This window comes from Mustela putorius, unplaced genomic scaffold (assembly GCF_011764305.1).
Source record: "Mustela putorius furo isolate JIRA1106 unplaced genomic scaffold, ASM1176430v1.1 tig00003834_pilon_pilon_pilon, whole genome shotgun sequence".
Taxonomy (NCBI): Eukaryota; Metazoa; Chordata; class Mammalia; order Carnivora; family Mustelidae; genus Mustela; species Mustela putorius.
Window position 1 is genome coordinate 134,576,949 of NW_025421987.1, and position 21,922 is coordinate 134,598,870.

The 21,922-nt window shown below is 42.0% G+C and overlaps 1 protein-coding gene across 1 annotated transcript in view; it reads left to right on the forward strand.

The window, feature by feature from the left end:
- STAC (SH3 and cysteine rich domain) overlaps positions 1-21,565 on the forward strand; it is a 154,094-nt gene extending 132,529 nt beyond the window's left edge. The window contains exons 10-11 of the mRNA XM_045089090.1: positions 3,875-4,012; positions 17,308-21,565. Of these exons, the coding sequence (XP_044945025.1) occupies positions 3,875-4,012; positions 17,308-17,406 (237 nt within the window). The 3' untranslated portion in view covers positions 17,407-21,565. The remainder of the gene's footprint in view (positions 1-3,874; positions 4,013-17,307) is intronic.
- Positions 21,566-21,922: the final 357 nt, after the last annotated feature.

Below are 21,922 nucleotides of genomic sequence, written 5' to 3' on the forward strand. Positions count from 1 at the left end.
CCCCAACGTGGGAGCAGCCAACTATATAAACCAATTAATAACAAAATCAAAGAAACACATCAACAATAATACAATAATAGTAGGGGACTTTAACACTCCCCTCACTGAAATGGACAGGTCATCCAAGCAAAAGATCAGCAAGGAAATAAAGGCCTTAAACGACACACTGGACCAGATGGACATCACAGATATATTCAGAATATTTCATCCCAAAGCAACAGAATACACATTCTTCTCTAGTGCACAAGGAACATTCTCCAGAATAGATCACATCCTCGGTCCTAAATCAGGACTCAACCGGTATCAAAAGATTGGGATCATTCCCTGCATATTTTCAGAACACAATGCTCTAAAGCTAGAACTCAACCACAAAAGGAAGTTTGGAAAGAACCCAAATACATGGAGACTAAACAGTATCCTTCTAAAGAATGAATGGGTCAACCGGGAAATTAAAGAAGAATTGAAAAAAAATCATGGAAACAAATGATAATGAAAATACAACGGTTCAAAATCTGTGGGACACAACAAAGGCAGTCCTGAGAGGAAAATATATAGCGGTACAAGCCTTTCTGAAGAAACAAGAAAGGTCTCAGGTACACAACCTAACCCTACACCTAAAGGATCTGGAGAAAGAACAAGAAAGAAACCCTAAGCCCAGGAGGAGAAGAGAAATCATAAAGATCAGAGCAGAAATCAATGAAATAGAAACCAAAAAAACAATAGAACAAATCAACGAAACTAGGAGCTGGTTCTTTGAAAGAATTAATAAAATTGATAAACCCCTGGCCTGACTTATCAAAAAGAAAAAAGAAAGGACTCAAATAAATAAAATCATGAATGAAAGAGGAGAGATCACAACTAACACCAAAGAAATACAAACTATTATAAGAACATACTATGAGCAACTCTACGACAATAAATTTGACAATCTGGAAGAAATGGATGCATTCCTAGAAGCATATAAACTACCACAACTGAACCAGGAAGAAATAGAAAGCCTGAACAGACCCATAACCAGTAAGGAGATTGAAACAGTCATTAAAAATCTCCAAACAAACAAAAGCCCAGGGCCAGACGGCTTTCCGGGGGAATTCTACCAAACATTTAAAGAAGAACTAATTCCTATTCTCCTGAAACTGTTCCAAAACATAGAAATGGAAGGAAAACTTCCAAACTCATTTTATGAGGCCAGCATCACCTTGATCCCAAAACCAGACAAGGATCCCACCAAAAAAGAGAGCTATAGACCAATATCCTTGATGAACACAGATGCGAAAATACTCAACAAAATACTAGCCAATAGGATTCAACAGTACATTAAAAAGATTATTCACCATGACCAAGTGGGATTTATTCCAGGGCTGCAAGGTTGGTTCAACATCCGCAAATCAGTCAATGTGATACAACACATCAATAAAAGTAAGAACAAGAACCATATGATACTCTCAATAGATGCTGAAAAAGCATTTGACAAAGTACAGCATCCCTTCCTGATCAAAACTCTTCAAAGTGTAGGGATAGAGGGCACATACCTCAATATCATCAAAGCCATCTATGAAAAACCCACCGCAAATATCATTCTCAATGGAGAAAAACTGAAAGCTTTTCCGCTAAGGTCAGGAACACGGCAGGGATGTCCATTATCACCACTGCTATTCAACATAGTACTAGAGGTCCTAGCCTCAGCAATCAGACAACAAAAGGAAATTAAAGGCATCCAAATCGGCAAAGAAGAAGTCAAATTATCACTCTTCGCAGATGATATGATACTATATGTGGAAAACCCAAAAGACTCCACTCCAAAACTGCTAGAACTTGTACAGGAATTCAGTAAAGTGTCAGGATATAAAATCAATGCACAGAAATCAGTTGCATTTCTCTACACCAACAGCAAGACAGAAGAAAGAGATATTAAGGAGTCAATCCCATTTACAATTGCATCCAAAACCCTAAGATACCTAGGAATAAACCTAACCAAAGAGACACAGAATCTATACTCAGAAAACTATAAAGTACTCAGGAAAGAAATTGAGGAAGACACAAAGAAATGGAAAAATGTTCCATGCTCCTGGATTGGAAGAATAAATATTGTGAAAATGTCTATGCTACCTAAAGCAATCTACACATTTAATGCAATTCCTATCAACGTACCATCCATCTTTTTCAAAGAAATGGAACAAATAATGCTAAAATTTATATGGAACCAGAAAAGACCTCGAATAGCCAAAGGGATATTGAGAAAGAAAGCCAACGTTGGTGGCATCACAATTCCGGACTTCAAGCTCTATTACAAAGCTGTCATCATCAAGACAGCATGGTACTGGCACAAAAACAGACACATAGATCAATGGAACAGAATAGAGAGCCCAGAAATAGACCCTCAAATCTATGGTCAACTAATTTTCGACAAAGCAGGAAAGAATGTCCAATGGAAAAAAGACAGCCTCTTCAATAAATGGTGCTGGGAAAATTGGACAGCCACATGCAGAAAAATGAAATTGGACCATTTCCTTACACCACACACAAAAATAGACTCAAAATGGATGAAGGACCTCAATGTGCGAAAGGGAATCCATCAAAATCCTTGAGGAGAACACGGGCAGCAACCTCTTCGACCTCTGCCGCAGCAACATCTTCCTAGGAACAACGCAAAAGGCAAGGGAAGCAAGGGAAAAAATGAACTATTGGGATTTCATCAAGATCAAAAGCTTTTGCACAGCAAAGGAAACAGTTAACAAAATCAGAAGACAACTGACAGAATGGGAGAAGATATTTGCAAACGACATATCAGATAAAGGACTTGTGTCCAGAATCTATAAAGAACTTAGCAAACTCAACACCCAAAGAACAAATAATCCAATCAAGAAATGGGCAGAGGACATGAACAGACATTTCTGCAAAGAAGACATCCAGATGGCCAACAGACACATGAAAAAGTGCTCCATATCACTCGGCATCAGGGAAATACAAATCAAAACCACAATGAGATATCACCTCACACCAATCAGAATGGCTAAAATCAACAAGTCAGGAAATGACAGATGCTGGCGAGGATGCGGAGAAAGGGGAACCCTCCTACACTGTTGGTGGGAATGCAAGCTGGTGCAGCCACTCTGGAAAACAGCATGGAGGTTCCTCAAAATGTTGAAAATAGAACTGCCCTATGACCCAGTAATTGCACTATTGGGTATTTACCCTAAAGATACAAATGTAGTGATCCAAAGGGACACATGCACCCGAATGTTTATAGCAGCAATGTCCACAATAGCCAAACTATGGAAAGAACCTAGATGTCCATCAACAGATGAATGGATCAAGAAGAGGTGGTATATATACACAATGGAATACTATGCAGCCATCAAAAGAAATGAAATCTTGCCATTTGCGACAACATGGATGGAACTAGAGCGTATCATGCTTAGCGAAATAAGTCAAGCAGAGAAAGACAACTATCATATGATCTCCCTGATATGAGGAAGTGGTGATGCAACATGGGGGCTTAAGTGGGTAGGAGAAGAATCAATGAAACAGGATGGGATTGGGAGGGAGACAAACCATAAGTGACTCTTAATCTCACAAAACAAACTGAGGGTTGCTGGGGGGAGGGGGTTTGGGAGAACGGGGTGGGATTATGGACATTGGGGAGGGTATGTGCTTTGGTGAGTGCTGTGAAGTGTGTAAACCTGGTAATTCACAGACCTGTACCCCTGGGGATAAAAATATATGTTTATAAAAAATAAAAAATTAAAAAAAAAAAACCATAAGAAAAAAAAAGAAAAGAAAGAAAAAGAAAAAACAAAACAAAGAATCACTTGGTAAATGTAATTACAACAAATGAAACAATTGTGGACTCATGTGTCCTTTTTCCTTCCAGGGGAAAATTCAAGACAGGATTGGCTTCTTTCCGGCCAACTTTGTTCAGAGAGTACAACAAAATGAGAAGATCTTTAGATGTGTTAGGACCTTCCTCGGGTGTAAAGAACAGGGGCAGATGACACTGAAGGAGAATCAGGTGAGTAAAGCATGCAAGCACATACCAGGTACCACCAAAACAGAGAAAAAAACCACTAACAAACATAATGGCACCCATAAATCTGAATGAATGGGGTCATAGTCCAAGTGTTCACTTTGAGAAAAGAGAATACTCACTCTGGTGGTATTATGTAGTGTAGCAGAATCTAAACCTGCAAAACCAGAATGTTCAGAAACTCATTTAGTGCTATGTGTTCACAAGAGGAAATATACATAACGTTATGGCAGCAGGGTAAGGGCATCTATCTGGTCCTGGTCCCTTTTCTCTGACGACTGCTAGTCTCTGATGTGGACACCTACTCCAGTTTTGGTTCTGTGCTGGCCTGAACCAATGCATGGTTAATTTTTTGTACTCTCTTAGGAATACTTTGCTATTACTTCCTGAGGGTTCCACAGTTCATTGCATTTACCTCCAGTCACAGCAACCCTTCTAAATAAGGTCTCCTTGTCCAGACTCCAAGTTTCTGCCTTTTCACTGGAATCCAAGACACCTTCACATTGCTGCATAAAACATAATCAGGACAGAGGTAACCACGGATTATCTCACACCAGTGCCTGGATGTTTCCATACATCTAATCTAGAGGTGTCTGGCACCATCTTGCTCTAGAGCCATGTTGAATGTGAGGGTCAACAGGCAACAGCAAATGAATGATGCTGTCCGTTTCCTAAAAAGTGAGGAATGAACTCCTTCCATATGTATGTCTTTAAGCTCCTTGCTTCTTGCTCCCCCATCTCACTCTTGGAATGCTGAAAGACACAAAGTGACAAGACACACAAAGCTCAGCTCTTTGTCCTAACTCTGCCTCTCTTTGCCTTCTTCCAGCAGAGAGAGGGCTTCCTACTGCCCCTACTTCTCTGACTCCCAACTTCTCTCACAGGAGATTCTGTATCCTCACTATAAAGTAAAAATAATACATGAAGACCTCCACATTTGCTCTTGGTGTATTTGGGGATGATTTGAGAAATCAGACACTAGAAATTTCTTCAGTCTCCTAATAAATTTTCACCATTAACTCTAGTGGTGTATCCATTACTTTCTGTATCCACTTTTGGTATGGTAATTTTAATATTTCCTGAGGCAATTTATGCCTCTAGTTGGAAATGATGAGGCCCACCCTACAAAGAAGTGAATGAAAATGAAAAAGAAATGAACAATGTATTAGTAATTTTAATACTATCCCAAGGTGCCTGAGTGGCTCAGTTGGTTAGGCGGCTGTCTTCAGCTCAGATCATGATCTCAGTGTCCTGAGATCAAGACCCCTACATTGGGCTCCCTGCTCAGTGGGGAGTTTGTTTCTCCCTCTGTCGCTCCCCCCAGTCATGTGCTATTTCTCTCTCTCTCTCAAATAAATAAATAAATAAAATCTTTAAAAGAACAATAATAATTATTTTAATACTATCCCAGTTCGATAGCATTGCCCAAAAGACATCTTGAATGTCATTTTTGCAATTGCCTACAAAGACAGTTTCTAAGTCCCATAAGACTTCATATTATTTTATATTTACCTTACTTTATATCTGATTTAAAATTTTTAAAAATTGGTTTACCTAACTTGATCAACAATTTTATGTGCCACACATAGTGCCAAATACTTGATCATCTTCAAACTAACAAGTATACTCTCAAAGAATAATGATTTACCTTTTTGTTACGACTGTTTAAAAGAAAAATCTTTATATCTAGCCCCTGGTTCACAGAGAAGGAAAGAACAAATTAATACAGTCCTGGACATTTCCACAGTGATAATTATCACAAGGATCATCATTATTATTGCTAATTATTTATGTCATATATATATTTATAGAGTATATATACCTACAACATTTTACTTGAGATCCCACACATGTCCTGTGAATTTTTTGAATAATTAACCACTATTTATATTTTATAAATGATGAAACAAAAGCTCATAAAGATTATATCCCTTGCTCAAGGGGACAAAAACCTGGTAAGTAGCTAGGCTGGAACTTTTTTTTTAAGATTTTATTCTGGGGGAGACAGAGTAGCAGGCTCTGCTGGGCAGGGAGCCCAACATCGGGCTTGATCCCAGCACCCTGAAATCATGACCTGAGCAGAAGACAAACACTTAACCATCTGACCCACACAGGCACCCCCAGGCTAGAACTTAAACATTGGTCTGCAAACTCCAAGCCAAAATGCTTTCCATGTGCCCTGGACAAGGTGGCACCAACTTTGAGCTGTACAGCACCATTTGCATAGTTTGGCTCCCAGGGAAGGGAATGTCATTAAGGCAAGTATCCTGGGACCAGAGAACTCCTTAGAAACAGTCTTACTCCTGTAAGTGCCCTATTGGGTTATCTTTCATTTCAGGCAATGGAATCATCCTCATAACACTGAGACCTCAGCTCTAATGCCACACACATCGCACACAGCAAACGAACACTTTTCCCAGCTGGGTTCCCCGTCAGGGCTTCTCCAAGTGTATCCAACTGTATCCTCCCTGTTGCAAAAGTTTGGAAAGTCTTTTGAAGGAAATAAATTCAAGAAGAATATCCATCTTTATTGGCAGAGTGTTAATAATTTTGCTAGCATGTTTGATTTTTCCCTCAAAATAATCTTATGCTTCCTCACTTTAAATTGAACATTGTCTTTATGTTGTTAATATACAAGTCAGTGAAAGCAGAAGGCAAATTAAAGTTTGCTCAACTTGATCAATTTCCAGAAGCAGAACATCAACTCAGTGACTCCTACCAATTCCTTGACTGTTAGTCTCCAAAACTGTCTTTTCTGGAAATGGGCTCTCACCTATCTTCTCCACTCCCATGGTTGAAGTACAGTCTTCCAGCATGGGGTGGGTGGCGGAGAGGCATACAACCCAATCTCTTCAATTAGACATGCTCAAGACATAACACAGCATTTCAGCCTGAACCAAATGAATCCACCCATGATCCTTTAAAAAAGTTCCATATTCCCCGGTATTTGTCTAGCCTGGTGTTTCTGAGAGTGTGGTTTGAACCACCTGAATCATAATCACCTGGGAGATCATGGAAAATGCAGATTCCTGGACTCCATCCCAGACCTGTGGAAGCAGATCTTTTCAGGGCAAAGGCAAAGAATCTCTCTCTTTACAAACTTCCCAGGATCAAAGCTGAAGTTTGAGAATGACCTTCACTTCCATTCTCTCACTTTCAAATCCCATGTAGTCCTGTAGCTACTGAAGGCATTTTTATGTCCAATGACATGTGGGTCAACAAAGGCACTGAGGTCTCTAGCCCTACACAAATTCTTTATTTTCCATCCTTGGCATCAACATGGCAACCAGTTTTGGAAAAACGTCAGCCACTTAAGAGAAAATGTACATTTTAAAGATCTATTATTGTGGACATTGCTGCTATGAACACTGAGGTACAGATGGCCCTTTTTTTCACTACATCTGTATCTTTGGGGTAAATACCCAGTAGTGCAATTGCCGGGTCATAGGGTAGCTCTATTTTTAATTTTTTGAGGAATCTGCACACTGTTTTTCAAAGTGGCTGTACCAACTTGCATTCCCACCAACAGTGTAAGAGGGTTCCCCTTTCTCCACATCCTCTCCAACACTTGTTGTTTCCTGTCCTGTTGATAAGGCAAGCAGAGAAAGTCGATTATCATATGGTTTCACTTACTTGTGGAGCATAGGAATAACATGGAGGACATTAGAAGAAGGAAAGGAAAAGTGAATTGGGGTATATCAGAGGGGGAGATGTAAGATGAGAGACTGTGGATTCTGAGAAACAAACTGAGGGTTTTGGAGGGGAGGGGGATGGGGTTTAGGTGAGCCTGGTGGTGGGTATTAAGGAGGGCATGTATTGGATGGAGCACTGGGTCTGGTACATAAACAACGAATCTTGGAACATGAAAAAATAAATAAATAAAATTAAGATGTTAAAAAAAGAGAGCATCTTAAAAACAAATAAATAAAAACAAAGATCTATTATTAAGAAATTTTTTTTAAATTTGGCTCCGAATCATTTAGTGTCCTAAATTAGTTTAGGTGTAAAATTTCAAAACATATTGGTCAAAATGAGGAGAGCTTAACCTAATAGCATATCCCGTGTGATTTTTGCAAAGTCACTTCTGAATGTCAGCATTCTTATCTGTAAAGTCGGCATAGTTGCACCTCCCTCTTGACATGGGTAAGGGTGAAACATGATCCCCTGTGTAAAATGTCAGCACTGTGCCTGACCACCGTCCAATGCATAGCAAGGTCCCCATGCAGCCGGCACCATCTAGAGTGAGCTCCAGATTCATCTGCAATGGCCAGCACTGCCTAAAATTACCTAGTAAACATCAGAAAATAGCCAGTATGGTATTTGCAACTCTAAAAATATAGACAAATGCTCTTTAACAGGGAAATAGAAGAAATTCAATTCTGAAAACAAATGCAATGCATCTCTTTGATCAAATCACATTTCTGCCTCTGGGGTTAATTTGTCTCATAATGATTATATTATTTTTTCACAGAGCTCTTATTTCCAAAGAGAATCAAGTTATCCTTTCGTTGTGAACACAACTAGAGTTTGCACTAATGCCAAAGTTTGTTTTCCTTATTTTTAAAATCTAAAAAATATTCTTATTAAACCATAAAAGTATTTCTTGAAATTCATCCATAGTTCTGCCATCCCAATAGAACTGTTTTTATTGATTCTTTGTATTATGTTGAAGCTTTTAAAGAAAAATAAGCAAATTATTTTTAGATTACTAAACTGAAATGTATTTATCGTGGAGAAATTTGAAAATTACAAAAAATATATAAAGAAGAAAATAAAAATAGCAGGTAACTCAAGCATCAAGTTATTATTGACAAAAACAATTTGGTATATTTTCTACCAAACTTTTCTTATAATTAATATTTTGGTGTATCATATTCTATTTAGTGTTCTGAGTTTGTTTGTTTTTTTAACTTAGTCATTAAATGTTTCTCAAAACAGTTTTTATCAGTTCTCTAACATTTTATCACATTCATTACGGTTTAGCAAACCATGGCATATTGACTTATGGTCAAATTTGGTTCTGTTTTTAAAACAGAGTTTATTGAAACAGAGCTATATTCATTCATATGTGTATCATCTGAAGCTACTTTCACACTAGAACAGCTGAGTTGAGTGGTTGCAACAAAGACCATATGGCCTGCAGAGCCAAAAATATTTACTATTTTCTTCTTTACAGAAAATGTTTGTCAACCCCTAGTCTGGATGTAGAAGAATGCATTTCAGTATTCTCCTGTTGTTAGATATTCCATTTTAATTTTTTAATTTTATTTTTATTTAACTTTTTAAACTATTGATAATGCAACAAACATGTTTAAACTAAAATCTTTTCTCCGTAACTCTGATTACATCCTTATGATAGACTTTAGAATTTATAGAAAAACAGATAAAAGATTTTTACAGTTCTTGATGCATATGACCAAATTGCTTCTAAAAAGTGTGTGCCAATTTCTACCCACATATGTTATTGGTTTCAGAGGTACAGGTCTGTGATTCATCAGTCTTATATAACATCCAGTGCTCATTACATCACATGCGCTCCTTGATGTCCATCACCCCTTTACTCCATCGCTCCGTCCTCCTCCCTTCCAGCAAGCCTCAGTTTGTTTCCAGTGATTAAGAGTCTCTTATGGTTTGTCTCCCTCTCTGGTTTTGTCTTGTTTCATTTTTCCTCTCTTCCCCCATGATCCCCTCTAATTTTAACCTCTTGACTGAGTTCGACTCCATCACTCTCCGCTTCCTGCTGGAGAACATTTTAAGATAGTGCCCCAATTCCTTTAATATTCTGAAGTTTCAATCCAGTCTGCCACTGCTTCTAACATAGATTGAACTGAATGTGCATTGCCTGTAGTGTTTTCTTCTACACCAACCCCCTTCTGCCCACAGAATGTTTACTTTGCCTCTCTTCACATCCTCTCTCCACCTGGAGATGCTCTCCTTAAAACGTCAAGGCTGAGTCTTCCTTCAACCTATGGCATTCAAGAATAACTTATTCTTTCATACATATGCACATATTGCCCACAGTACTTTTTAGTGTTTGACAGTAATAGTTTTGATCCTTTCGCCTTGTGGTAGGCAGAACAACAGCCCCATGTCCTCATCCCCAAAACTGAATGTGTCACCTCTCATGGCAAGAAGGACTCTGCAGATGTGGTGAAGTCAAGGATGGTGAGATGGGAAATTATTCTGGATTGTCCAGGTGAGCCCAGTGTCATCACAGTTCCTTAGAACAGGAAGACAAGAGGGCCAGAGTCAGAGAAGTAAATGGGAGGATAGAAGCTGAAGTAAGAAAGAGAGATAGAGAGAGATTTGAAGATGCTATGCTGTTGACCTTGCAGATGGAGGAAGGATCCAGGAGCCAGGGAATGCCTCTTAGAGGCTGAAGGTAAGGAACCAGATTCTCTGGCAGCTCAGCCTTCACCTTCACATTTAAGGACTTCTGATTTCCCAAACTGCAAGATAACTTTGTGTCATTTTAAACCATCAATTTAGTGATAATTTGTTACAGAAACCATAGGACACTAATCCAGATTTTGTGCAAAAAGGACTTTACAGATGTGATTAAGATTATGGGCCTTGTGATAGGGATATATCCTAGATTGTGTGGGCTGGCTAGCTCCAGTCAATTTCAAGGGCCTTGTGTGCAAGGCCCTCCAATTTGAGCCCTTAAAAGCATTGAGATATATCCAGCTGGAGTCAAAGAGAGATAGCAGGAAACGGAAGAAAGGTAGATCAGAGAGAGATTAAATGTGAGAAGGACTCAAACTACACTTACGGATCTCAAGATACAGAAAGGGACCACAAGTCAAGGACTGCAGGCAGCCTCTAGAAACTGAGGATGATCCCCAACTCAGCAAGGAAACCAGGACTGGACTTCAGTCCTACAACCTCAAGGAACTGGATTGGACAGCCTAAATGAGCCTGGAATTAATCCTCTCTTAGAGAAAAAGAAGTAAGGAAGGAGGGGAAAAGAATAAGCCCTGTTGACTCATTGATTTTGGCCTTATGAATCCCAGAGCAGAGAAAACTAGCCAAGCCCACCAGACATCAGACATACAGAAATCTAATGTAATAAACTGGTTTGTTTAAAAGCACTGAGTTTGTGGTAATTTGTTACAACAGCAGAAGCTGTTACACATCTCAGGTTACTCAAATTGAGTCAACCTCATAAGGTGGATTTTACTCACATAATGAGAAGCCCGGATACAGGGAAGTTCTGGGATTCATAATTCAACAGTTTGATTCCATGGTCAGAGATCTAGATTCTTCCAGCCTGATGCTCTGCCATCCTTGAAATACTAGCCACCTTTTCTAGTGGTCACAGATGGCTGCAGCCACCCCAAGAATCCCTTCCAGATGAAGAAAGAAATTTTCTTCTTAATGTATCTCTTTCAAGAGGAAAACACACTACCTCAGAACTCCCCATGCTGTTTCATTAGCTAGAACCGGGTCCCATGAGAATCACTAGCAAGGAGAATCAAAACAGATTCAGACAATTAGGATTCACCCAAGTCATGTAGGGTAAGGATGGACAACAGAACAAAAGTTAGAGCTCTGCTGCATGGGAAAAGAACAGATTAACACCATTGACATTAACCAACAGTGTCTAATGCAAATGATTTACTTATCCTAGAACAAGGAATGATTGGTGCAGAGTGGAGGGTTCCCAGCTGAAAGATGAGTGGACCAGAGTTGGTGCAACTCAGAGCTCACTCATGGGTTTTCAGGTATCCTCAGCTGGGGGAGCAGGTAATTATGCATGGCTCTTACACTAACTTCAATTATCTAAGAGGCCTTTATCCAATGCTGGTCTGCCAGGTCAAGTTAGGATTTGCTATTGCCATTGCTTTTTTCCTCAACATTCTCAGCTCTGGAACATGTGCAAAGCTACCTCCTACTTCATGCAAGACCCCGTGGTCTTTCTGTCTCCATTCCCACCCACTGTTTTATCTGATGAGGTCTCACCTCCCAGGAGATACTGGTGTCTCCTAATGTGCTCCTACTTCCTGTCATTTCCTTTTCTTAGAGGACCACTCCAATAAATGCATCAATAAATATAGAAAGAGAGGTATTAATTAGGACAAGGAAAAGATGTATTTTGCCCACATTAGAAAGTAGAGCCCATAGTAGTAAGGGAAAAGTGGCTGCCCAGCTTTCTGCTCTGGGCAGTTGCAGAATCTCTGTGGCCTGGGCAGACCTTGGAGGAGGAGCTATCTTTCAGCCTTGAATATTCATCCTAAATCCAACAGAACAACTTGCTTCAGGCATCAAATGAGTTCTCTACAACTCAGTGGTTGTAGAGAAGTGCCTGTCAGCCTCCAAATGGCTGCCAATCCCAGTGCTCAGGACATTCGACCCTCTATGTCCTATCTCCTCATAGGTATTTTGAGGGAAGACTGAGTCCAGAGCACTAGGCAAGAAATCCTTTCAAATAAAATGACTGCTCATCTGTTTTTTTTTTTTTATAAACATATATTTTTATCCCCAGGGGTACAGGTCTGTGAATTGGGAGGGAGACAAACCATAAGTGTTTTTTTTTTTAATATAATTTTTTATTTTTTATAAACATGTATTTTTATCCCCAGTGGTACAGGTCTGTGAATCACCAGGTTTACACACTTCACAGCACTCACCAAAGCACATACCCTCCCCAATGTCCATAATACCACCCCCTTCTCCCAAACCCCCTCCCCCCAGCAACCCTCAGTTTGTTTTGTGAGATTAAGAGTCACTTATGGTTTGTCTCCCTCCCAATCCCATCTTCCTTCATTTATTCTTCTCGTACCCACTTAAGCCCCCATGTTGCAACACCACTTCCTCATATCAGGGAGATCATATGATAATTGTCTTTCTCCGCCTGACTTATTTCGCTAAGCATGATACGCTCTAGTTCCATCCATGTTGTCGCAAATGGCAAGATTTCATTTCTTTTGATGGCTGCATAGTATTCCATTGTGTATATATACCACATCTTCTTGATCCATTCATCTGTTGATGGACATCTAGGTTCTTTCCATAGTTTGGCTCATCTGTTTTAAGTTGCAGCCCAGTTGAATGTTAATGAGTTGAGAGGCAAGGCCAGGGGAACCTTAGATGTTATTAGCAGATGTGCTCCCCAAAGTGGGTTAGATTGTAGGACTTAAGCTAGGCAAGACCATGAAGGGACTGAGCCAAGAGGCGCACTTAACTGGCAGGGAGCAGAATTAGAGACAACATAGGAGAAGAAGCAGAGGGCTAGGGAGTGGGTCAAGGACAAGATATCAAGTAGAGACAAGAATGGGGAAAAATCTAGTCTCCTCCCATAGGAGTAGGGGAAGTGAGAGGAGGAGAGTGGTAAAGCCATAAACACAGAAACCAGAGCAAAAACATGAGTGAATGGGGTTACCATTAATAACAAACACTAAGTGGTATGGCTGAGTGTCTCAATCAGTTGAGTAGCTGACTTGGGTCAGCTCAGGTCACAATCTCAGGTCAAGATCTCAGGGTTTCATCTCAGGTCACAATCTCAGGGTCCTGGGATTGGAGCCCTCATAGGGCTCCACTCTCAGTGCGGAATCTCTCTCTACCTCTGCTGCTCCCTCCCCCCCCCCCACCCACGAGTGCATGCATGCTCCCTCATCTCTCAAAAGAAATTAATTAATTAAAGAATGCAAAGTCTGAGTGATGCTCAGGGGCTGGCAATATCCAGGCTGCATGTCTAAGTAAGCACTAGGCTACTGGAGATGCTCTGTTGAGTATGCTGGGTGCTAGTGTTCTGTATGTGCTATACTCACCTTGGTACTGAGATGCCCAGACCATCCCTTCTGCACACGTGGTGTCCACCAGGCAGTCGGCAATGCTGTCAGCAAGCAGAGTGGACAGGCCAGGATTTGTCAGCAATGGGAAGGAAATAGTCCAGTCTTCAGAAGTCTGGCTGGAAAGAGAGTGAGAGGGAAAGAGGAAGGAAGGAAGAGAAGGAAAGAGGGAGGAAGAAGAGAGGGGAAAAAGGATATCAGGTAACAAGAGGAGAAGGGAGAGGAGAGGACAGGAGAGGAAAAAGAACCAGTTTTTATAAATCTTCCTTTTTCTACTGAAAATCGTCTAACACTCAACTGTTGGTTGGTACCAGTAGTCATCTCTGCCCTTTCCCCATTTGGCAGAGCCCTGATTTTTGTTCTCTTGTCCATGTGTACCTCCCATGACTCAGGTGAATCCTAATTAAATTAATTCTTGCTGGTGATGTTTTCAGTGGTTGGCCAGTGCCCCAGTTCCAGTCAAAGAGATAGGTCAGAAGGTCAGCAAAGGGACCCTTTTCATCATGAGTTCATTCATTCAAAAACTTAATGATTTATATTGTCAGTGTACTAAATAAACAGGGATTAAAACACACAGGGCCCTTGCACTCATCACACATGTAATTACTCATTAAATATCTCTCCTTCCAGTTCTGCCCAATAAGCTTCATGAGAGCAGGCATCTGCCTTTCTTTCCCAGCTTCTAGAGTGGTAGCTAGCACATAGGGGCCTCTCAATAAAAACTTGGAAAATGAGTGAGTGAATGAATGAATGAATGCAGAAAGTAGGGAATCAAGGGACCGCAGACACTTGGAGGTATCTTTCACATGGCCTGGCCAGTAAAACATTTGCTGGCATAATCAACTGTCTCCTTTATCTGGAGCTGAGGAATTTCCTCGGATGTGGGACTTTTCAGTGCAAAGACTGAGAACGTCCCGGGCAAACCAAGACAAGTTGGTCACCCTATTTGCGTCCCTGCGAAGCAAAGGAGTTCTGCCTCTGCCTCACCTCCCACCCTCTTCTACCCGTAATCTTCTGGGCTCATCTTTCCACTTCATCTTGAAAGGAAATGTTTCAAACTTTTTTATCACTTCCTAAAATGGCAGGTTCTCAAACCTGGAGAGCGATGTATTTCTACCATCAGAAATTTAAATCCTAGACTCTTCATTTCTAGGAAGAGTACAACTGCTGAAACCTATTTTCAACCCTTTGTATTCATCTTTTTCAACTTCCTTTAGCTTCCTCATCTGTGTCCCCATTGTCTTCCCCCGAGACTATCCAAGCAGTGCGTGGTGGGTATAGATCTCCTCGTCCTTTGGAAGGTCTCCCCAAGTCAAATCACTGCAGGGATGTGCAGAAGGAGGTGCAGAAGGAGGTGCAGAAGAAATAAGTGCATGCAACAAAGTACAAACATTTGTGTATCTTGGCCTCCTATTTTTGAGACACCTTCAAACAACTCTTCCATTGCCTCTACCAAGCACTGTTTCTCTTCCACACTGAAATCTTGAAAAAGAAAAAGGGAGAATAAAGGTTTGGGGTATATATATATATATGGACATGCATCTGAACTGTCAGTGGGCTTCTGCTAGAGAGACTGAAATTTACTACTAATGTAAATCAGGAAAGCTGTGAAAATGACCCAAAAAACTAATGGAGACCCCAGACTGCAGTCATTTTTTTGGTTTGTTTGCTTTATGACTTAGGCTAATGGCATAAGGCTCTGAGCTCTGGCCAGAATTTCTGTTTTCTGATTTTTGCCCAGTGTTCTCCATATTTGACATCAACATGATACAACATCTGTGTGTATATACGTCATCAAACTGTTTTCATGTTCATTTCTTTATTTAAATATTTCAACTGGAAATTTTTTAAATAAGCATCTAGAACAAATCTGCACAAGGGATCAGTTTTAAAGTTTTTCACTGATGTGGATCGGTTGGTCTAATAGTAAGGATTGTTGAATTTCAGGCATATTTCAACAATGAAGAAAATTCTGTCTTTGTCACGGTTTTAAAGGTAAATCGTGCTCTCAAGGCATTTTTATGGGTTCTTTTCAAGACATATACTCCCTGCCCATCACTAGGGTCCCTTGTCTGTGGTGTTTCTGGCATGGTAATGACAGGTCTTAGCTTTTGAAAATCAGGTGGTTCACTTTCCCTTTGGCAGCCACCTTGCCCATCATGCTCTAGCAGGATCTAACATGGCACCAAGGCTATTTCTTTCTCACAGCTCACCTCTGGCCTTCAGGAAATAGTCACCACATCTTCTGTTCTTACAGATCAACTCCTTTTTACTTCCCCATCTGAGCTTCTTTCCAGTCAAGCTTATCATAGCGTTAGGATTCTGAAACTTGAACCAGAAACCAGTCCCTTGTATATCCTAAGCGCTGGGAGTCACAAATGAAGCTCAGCTCTTTTCCCAACCCCCTCACTAGGTGGGTACACCCATCTCCTGGTTGCTGTGTTGATGGACAACTCACAGCTGTCCCTTATCCAGCTACTGCCCTTCTGTGGACCAAGAGCTGCCTCACCTGACAGGTCACACCTCTCACACCCAAGTCAGCCAGTGGCCAATGACTGACAGGGGGCCCAAGAAGCCAGACCCCTTGCCTCAAGGTGGGAACACTCCTCAGCCCACTTCATACTCCAGAGCTCCCTGTTGAATCAGCCTGAGGCTCACCTCCAACTGAGTCCTCACCCTTGCTCAGCTCCTTCCCCGCCCTCCTGCTTCCCTCACTTCCCACCTCCTGAGAGCACACCCTCAACAAGCCACTTCTCATGCCTCAGGCTCTGTTTCTAGGGACTCTAACCTAAGATCTAACCTACCACACATGGAAGCAGGTCAGGTGGCTGAAACTCACAGAACTTTGCAAAAAATTCTTATTTCCATCTGACTCTCTCCACCCTTCAGCCTTTCAGTGGTAAATGGCAGTGGTGATGACAAGGGCATACAAACAGATTTTTAACCACTTTCTTGTTCAGTCCCACACAGCTGGGCAAGGGGAGGTGTTAGCGTCTGTTTGCTTTGCTAGGGGCCAGGAATGGTATAGCTTCCTTTGACTTCCTGTTATCATATGTATAAATTTCCAAACACATGACCGGGGCCTGCTGAATGGTAGCTATTAGTCTGTATCTTTTAAAATAAAGTATTGAGGACTCATTGTGTGCCACATGCTAGGTTCTCTTGTGAGCATTCTATCGTTGTCCTCACAGTGACTCTTCAGGAGGACACAATCTGATTAACCCCATTTTATTGATCCTCATTTGTAAAACTTCATTCCTAAAACTCAGAAAATATTCAGCACCTAGGCCTATTTCCAAACCCAGGTTCTGCCTAATATTTACTCAACCTTTTCCTTACAGAGCCAGCCTCCCCCCTCCAACACCCCACTATTTGAAACTGCTCTCCCTTTTCCAATTTGGTGCTCCTGGCCTCAGTCCACTGTGATTCAAGCAGCTCCTAATTTCTTCCTTGTTGACACTTTGATGTTTCTCCTTCCTTGGCATTCAGATCTGCGTGACTTCCGAAGAGGAGCAAGATGGATTTATCAGAGTCCTCAGTGGAAAGAAGAGAGGCCTTGTCCCCCTGGATGTCCTAGAAAACATCTGATTGCTGGCCCCTCCTGCTTTGGCAGTGGCCGGGCTCTGCTGCGATGCCTCGTCTCACACTGTGTCCCCGCAGAGGAGCTGCCACACTGACCCACCCTCCTCCCTGGGAAACAGTGAGACAAGACTCATGGGTTTGAGACTGGAGTATCAGCCACAGACAGAGGGGCATCTCACCGCATTGCCGGGCTGCCCAAGGTGAGGGCGAGGCTGCCCAAGATGGGGAGCTGAGTGCCATGCAGGCCGCGGCTGAGGCAGGGTGGCAGCCACAGCTGTCCTTGAGGGCTCACCTCGTCCCCGTCCATGTGATGTAAGTTAGCCCACTGGAGGGTGCTCCAGCCTGCAGTGTGGGCCCAGTGCGAGGCTAGGATCCCCACGGCCAAGTGTGATTCTGGTTCCAGACGTGTGTCCCCAGCAATGGCCCCTCCGCATCATCGCATTTGCGGTCTCTTTGCAGAGCATCAGGAAGTCCTGATCCCCAGCTCCCGAAATGCCAGGGCTCCCCGCAGCCCCCCTCGCTTTGTTATTGCACTGTCTCTTCTGTCCTCTGATGGAGTGCTGGGGGGGTGCTGTGAGATGGGAGGGCTAAGCTGGTGGCACTAGCCACCGGGACCTGATCTGCCCAAAGGTGACCAATAGGCAGCCACTGCTGCTCTTCTGGTTACTGGCAGAGGTGACAGAGAAGGACACAAGGCATAGGTACAGAGAGCAAAGTGGGAGTAAGGTGGGGCAGAGAGCCCAATTTACTGCAGATTATGCAGCCCCTTCGGTTAGGAAAGCATTCTCTGCAAAGGTGAACCTGGGGAAGAGAATGGGGCAAAAAGTCTCAGTGATGAGCCCATTTCATTTCATGTCCTTGGTACTGGGGGCAGCATTTTCTGTCAGGCCATCCTGGAGGACCCCCTTTTGGACGCTGAGCCCACCTTGCAAAGAACCAGAAACATGGAGGAGAACCAATATCACCTTGAGACAAGTAGCCAAATCAGAATCCATTCTTCTTTAGGGCAGTCTATTATACCCTAGCAGACATAACATGGAGACGAATCCTTAGTGCTTCATCCCTCAGAAAGAGAGGAACTTGGGTCCTATCTAGCATCAGTAGGGGAGTCTCTCTTACTCTATACTTGTACTAATGTTTACAAGCATTCAGTATACTGTGATGCCTTCCCCGGCAAGCCTCCTCCTAGCAGTCAAACTTGCATTACTTATTAATATGGTTAAATATCAATTCACAATGACCTTGGAATCAATGTCCGCTCCATTTATTTTGTGACAGAGCAATAAAAGCTTTAGAACAATTGGTTTTTAAAAGACCTAAGCGGGTGCATCTTAAGCATGTGAGCATTATTTCCCACACCCTAGTATTCGTAGTCTCCTCTTATTTCTTTTGTTACTGGTCAGCATGATGGTGGGAGCTGAGACGGGGGAGCTGCTAGTTTCACAGCAGTCTGGATGCCTTACTATTATTTTAAAGCCGGCATCCAGAATTTCCTCCCTCTCTGGTACAACCTGAAAAACTGAGTGTACAGAGCCAAGATGGGTTCTCCGAGAGCCAGGGCGGATAGTATGACTGCCATTCTCTAAAATGGAATGCCAGAGGACAAACCCTCTCTGCCTCTAATTCAGTACTCCATTGAATAAAGACAACACAGTGGCTGGAAGGAGTATAGAAAATGTGTGTCCTGATCTCTTCTTTCTGGTGCGTATCCATGGAAGCCTTTGGGTCCAGTGGTGTCAGATCCTAGACAAATTTAACTTGCAATAAAAAGTCAGTTTGCCTGATCTTTGGAAACTGAATAGAAGGGGGCTGCCGTAGCCAGCCAGCAAGGTGGTCCCTGTGTCCTAATAGTCTTGCCTTTGTATAGCCCACTCCCACATTGAATCAGTACTGGTCTTATATGGCCAAAAAGATACAGCAGGAGTCATACTGCATGACATCTGAGGCTAGGCCAAAGAAGTCCTTGTAGCTTCTGCCTTGCTCTCTGGAAACACTCGCCCTTGGAACCCTGAGCCACCTACTCTGAAACCACCATGGGGGAGAGGTGCAATAGACAGACCACGTGTGTCTGCAGCTGGGATCCCGGACATCACAGAACAGCAGCCATCCCTGCTGGACCTACCCAAGTGATAACTTTACAAACAAAATAAATAGGATTTGGTGGTTTTTAAGTCATTAAGTTTTGGAGTGATTTGTTTTACAGAAACATGTCACAAGCAGGGACTCATAATTTGAGCCAATGTTAGGAGGAAAAAACACATCTTCTGCACTATGAGGCCCAAAAGTTTTGACATACATCAAGTATTGGTGGACAATGAGCCCTCCCAATGCAAGATAGCTAGTATTCCTGAAAGATCTCAGGTCATGCAGATAGCAGAGACAAGGCTGGTCCTCAGTGCAGGTTGCCGCGGATATTCACACACAGACACACACACACACACACAAACTTGAGGACCCACAGCAGTTATTCTCCTCTTACCTGTCTGCAGAAATGGCAAGAACAAGGACAACCGTGACCTACCAAAGTCCTGAAGGTTTCCAAGACTCACGAAATGGCTGGGAGAAGATCCAGAGTTTGGGAATGGGGATGATGATGATGGAGAGACAGATTCTAGAGAGGGGGCAGGGATGGAGAAGAAGTGCTAATATGAAGGAAAAAAAGGGAGGCCAGAGGGGTATTCTTCATAGTGTGAGAAAACAGCCTATGGCCCCTCCTGCCCCTGCCTGCAGCCAAGGGAGGGCGCATATCTAACTGAACCAGGGACGACGCTGTGCTCTGTGCCCCACCAGTGGTGCTGTAGAACTTGGATTCTATCAAGATGAATTTGAAGTGAAAAACTGATTAAAGTTTCCTCAGGGTCTCAGGAGGTAAAGAATACAACTTGTTTTACCCCATCACTAGCAGACAACCAAGACACATTTAGTGTGGGCCATGGGGGGAAAGAGAGCCCATGTGTAGATGTTCAACTGACTGCTAGTAGGGTTGATTTCACAGAGAACCTTCCTCTTCACCTCTACACACCAAACACACATACACACACACACTCCTGTTGAGAAGAAGAGTCCAGCATCCGGGTTATATTTTTAAAACAACCAGTGAGATGGTACGTGGTAGGCACTTATAAGAACTAATGTTCTTTTTATTAAAGGAAGAAAAAAATCAATGGGAAGATCACAGTACATGTAAACAGTCTGGTGCTGAATACTGTTAAAAGGTCAAAAAGCAGCATGGAGGTCCAAAAGCTGGTCCAGGTCACCGGTTACTCCAAGGAGAGGAGGGTCAGGAAGGAAACCTACTGGTTAGCCTAGAACCAGGCCTAGAACCAGGCCCAGCCTAGAACCAGGCCCAGCCAGCTATGTGAAAAAAAAAAGGGTTGTGTGCTCAAATAGCTTACATTTAAATAAAATAAACCAGGCTTCTTTACTCAGGACTTCCCATAGACTTTAATTTCTGAATTTTCACAGTAAATCTGTAAAAGGGGATTTACTTTTTTAAGACTTTTATTTGTCAGAGACAGACAGAGAGAGAGAGAGAGAGAAGTTGGCTCCCTGCTGAACAAAAAGCCCAATGCAGGACTTGATCCTACAACCCTGGAGAGTGACCTGAGCCAAAGGCAGCTGCTTAACTGACTGAGCCACCCAGGCACCCAGGCATCCCTATAAAAAGGGATTTAGATCCATGGAACACCTATTAGGACTGACTATTCCAAGGCACATAGTTTGGAAAATGCGGTGATAGAGAATTCTTATATAATATTGAATCCATCTAATACCTTCTCTTTCTTCCTATATCTCACTAAGATACCCAGGAAATACTGAAAAGGACAAAAGTGCATAATCATAGTAAAAATGGAGGCTGAAAGACAATCTACTCTGGAATCAGTATTTAGGGAGTAGGAGAAAGTGGGATCTGTGTCCCCAAGGGGTGAAAATCTCAGGAAGAAGATCAGCTTTTTCATGCTCTAATGGCTTCAGCAAGTACTGACCAGCAGGGCGTAGGCTGGTATAAAACTGGGAGTAAAAAAAAGTTCAGCATTGCCCAAAATAGCCTCCCCAGGAAACCAAGTGAGCAGGTGCATTCCACAGCTTTAACACAAAACAAAATCCTTACTAACAACTTGGACAAAAAAAAAAAATTAAAACTGGTTTAATGATATCCTGAAAACGGTCTCTTAGATTTTGCTGAGTTGTTATTCTGTTGTGTGTTTTGTAGAACACCTGGTGTTTTTGACCCTTAGAACATGTGTTTTTTTCTTAGCTTCCAATAAAGAGTTTTAAATAGTCCTCAATCTTTCCCTGGGTAATAGAAATGTAATTAACTACACCTCAAAACATGAACAAGATAATAGCAATTTACTTTATATTTCCTTTTTAAAAATGAAAAAGTAGCAGACTTTGTTATCATATCACCATCAAGCTTAAACAGCTGTTGAACATCTTTCCTGTTTTCATGCAAGTTAGGGTGTACTGAAATCCTGAAAATATACCCTGGGAAAGTATAATACCTATTTCCAAGAAAAAT